Source organism: Manacus vitellinus, unplaced genomic scaffold, assembly GCF_001715985.3.
Source record: "Manacus vitellinus isolate BGI_N305 unplaced genomic scaffold, ASM171598v3 scaffold_10_pilon, whole genome shotgun sequence".
NCBI lineage: Eukaryota > Metazoa > Chordata > Aves > Passeriformes > Pipridae > Manacus > Manacus vitellinus.
In genome coordinates this window covers 8543145-8545744 of record NW_021938838.1, presented here as the reverse complement: position 1 = coordinate 8545744, position 2600 = coordinate 8543145, and the positions used below count along the sequence as shown (strand labels likewise).

General features: G+C 64.0%; 1 protein-coding gene across 1 annotated transcript in view; it reads right to left on the bottom strand.

Moving 5' to 3' along the window:
- Positions 1-6: 6 nt before the first annotated feature.
- Positions 7-2600, bottom strand: part of DEF8 (differentially expressed in FDCP 8 homolog) — a 4427-nt gene continuing 1833 nt past the window's right edge. The window contains exons 4-9 of the mRNA XM_029965539.1: positions 2201-2440; positions 1724-1837; positions 998-1078; positions 758-898; positions 560-669; positions 7-482 (exon numbers count right to left, since the gene is read on the bottom strand). Of these exons, the coding sequence (XP_029821399.1) occupies positions 380-482; positions 560-669; positions 758-898; positions 998-1078; positions 1724-1837; positions 2201-2440 (789 nt within the window). The 3' untranslated portion in view covers positions 7-379. The remainder of the gene's footprint in view (positions 483-559; positions 670-757; positions 899-997; positions 1079-1723; positions 1838-2200; positions 2441-2600) is intronic.

The following is a 2600-nucleotide window of genomic DNA, read 5'->3' as shown; positions in this document are numbered from 1 at the left end:
TGGGCTCTGTCCGGTCCCGGGGCTAGCCCTCCTGGCAGCACCCACTGCCCCGCGACAACGGAGCACCGATCCCTGCCTGCACCCCATCCCTGCCCGCACCCCGGTTCCACACAGGGACGGCAGGAGCCGCTGTGGCGCCTTAACTAGATCCCAGTTAACCAGATCCCGGCTCCTCCGGCAGGGGTCCCCATTTTCCCAGGAACAGCTGGGGTCCAGCTGTGCCCCCTGGCAGCACTGCCGTTCCCACAGGCAGAGGGTCCCGGAGCCAGGGCCACCCCAGTACCCAAACCGGCATGGAGCTGATTGTGTCTGTCCCAGGGTCCTGTAGTGGGTGGGGAACAGCTGTGGGGCTGAGCCCCTCCATGAGGTCAAACCCTCCTCAGGGCTCTCCCTCCGTGCCAGAGTCTTGGAACAGGGATTGCTTCCGCAGGCTCAGCCGGGCACACCGGGGACAGGTGGTGGAATTGTCATAGTAGCAGTCCCTGGAGGGGAGGGGACAGTGCCATGTCACCCCCATGCCACCCCCGTGTGCCCCCGTCCCACCCTGGTGTGTTGGTACCTGTGGAACACGGCAGAGCAGTCGGCACAGACCGAGGTGTGGCTGTCGAAGGGGAAGAGCACGTCACCCTCCCGGCACAGCTCACACACGAATCCCTTGGCCTGGCAGCGCTGGGGGAGCAGGAGACAATGGTGACCCCACCAGTCACCCACCAGCCCCACGGGGGTCTCCTGGCTCTGCCCCATGGCACGGGCTTACCTCGCAGTCCAGCTTGATGTGCTTGGCAAAGAGTGTGTGGATCTCGGTGAGGGAGCAGCCCAGGCGCCCGGCCTCGATGTCGATCAGGTCCTGCAGCGAGTACATCTCATCATTCTCCACGAAGTGCTGCCGGTCCTGCAGCTGCGGAGGACAGGTCACTGTGACTATCACCGTCGTGTGACTGTCACCGATGCACCTGGTCCTGGCCCCCTGTGGCCCCCCAGCACCCCCGGGCCTGACCTGCAGCAGCAGCCGCGCCTCCATCGCCTCCTTGCAGGTGATGAAGTAGGGCTTCATCAGCAGGATGTCCTGGCGCAGCTTCTGCGAGGCACAGGGCAGGATGGGGTGGGATGGGAATGGGATGAAAATGGGGACAGGAATGGGGATGGGTGCGGACAGGGATGGGACAAGGACAGGAAAAGGGTGGCAGCAGGAGTAGGATGGGGATGGGGTGAGGATGAGATGGGGATGGTGTGGGAATGGGACACGATGGGAATGGGGATTGGGACGGGAGTGGGATGGGAATGGGGACAGGGATGGGATGGGAATAGGTACAGGAATGGGGACAAGAATGGGAACATGAATGAGGACAGAGATGGGATTGGAATGGGGACAGGGATGGGAACAGGAATGAGGACAGGGATGGGACAGGAATAGGACCAAGACAGGGAAAAGGGCAGTGGCAGGAGCAGGATGAGGACGGGGACAGGGTTGGGAATGGGATGGGGACGGGATGGAGATAGGAGCATGACAAGACCAAATTGGGTCAAGTTCATCCCTGTAGCAGTCTGGGCATCCTCTGCCCCAAACCCCCCACCTCATCTTGCTTTCCCTCTGTGGGACTCAGCGGGAGCCACCAGGGTCCCCCCACCTCCTGCTCACCCCACGCTTCCTCCACAGTTTCACCCCTAGCCCCCGTGGGGTGTCCCCTGCCCCTTGGGGTGTCCCCTTGGATCCAGCACTCACCCGGATCTCTACCAGCTCCTCCACGTAGTTGAACAGCAGTGGGTTGATCTCCCGCAGCTTCAGCACCGGCCGTGACACCATCAGTGCCAGGTACCTCATACTGCACCGTGACACCTGCCACCACCACCGGGGCACCGTCACCCCCGGCACCCACCAGCCCTGCCGCCACCACTCCAGGGACCCCTGGCAGGGACCCATTGCAGGGACACAGCCCTGAGGACATGGCCCAGCCCAAGTGATCTCTACCCAGGGACCCCCATAGTCAGGACATGTCTCCATGACGTGGCCTCCCAAGTGACCTCTACCAAGGGACATCGCCCCCAGGGACCCCCATGACAAGGCACACAGCCCCCCAAGTCACCTCTACCCATGGATGCAGCTCCCAGGGACCCCCACGACCAGGCCCCCCAAGTAACCACTACCCAGAGCCATGGCCCCATGACCCCCTGGGGTGCCCCCACCCTCTGCCAGGGGCACCTTGCGGGGCTCGAAGTCCCAGTTGTGGATGGCACGGGCGGGCACCACAGCCAGGTCGTTCCAGTGGCAGCTGGAGCAGTAGTAGAGGCCGGTGTAGTCGCACTGTCGAGCCTCGCTGGGCACCCCCCCTGTGGTGGCACGGGGCTGGCACAGGGCTGGCACCAGCACCACCCTGCTCCCTGTTTGTCCCACACCATGTGTGCCCCTGGGACACTCACCAGCACCCAGGGACATGGTGGGGCCACAATGTCACCTTCTCCAGCTCCCTATGGCTCCCAGCCCCACATAGCCCTCGGAGTCCCCACTTTCAGCTCTCCCCAGCCTCACACACCTCCCACCCACAGCACCTCAGCCCCAGGCAGCCCTGGCCCCCCCTTCCCCGCAGCTCCACAGAGCCCCC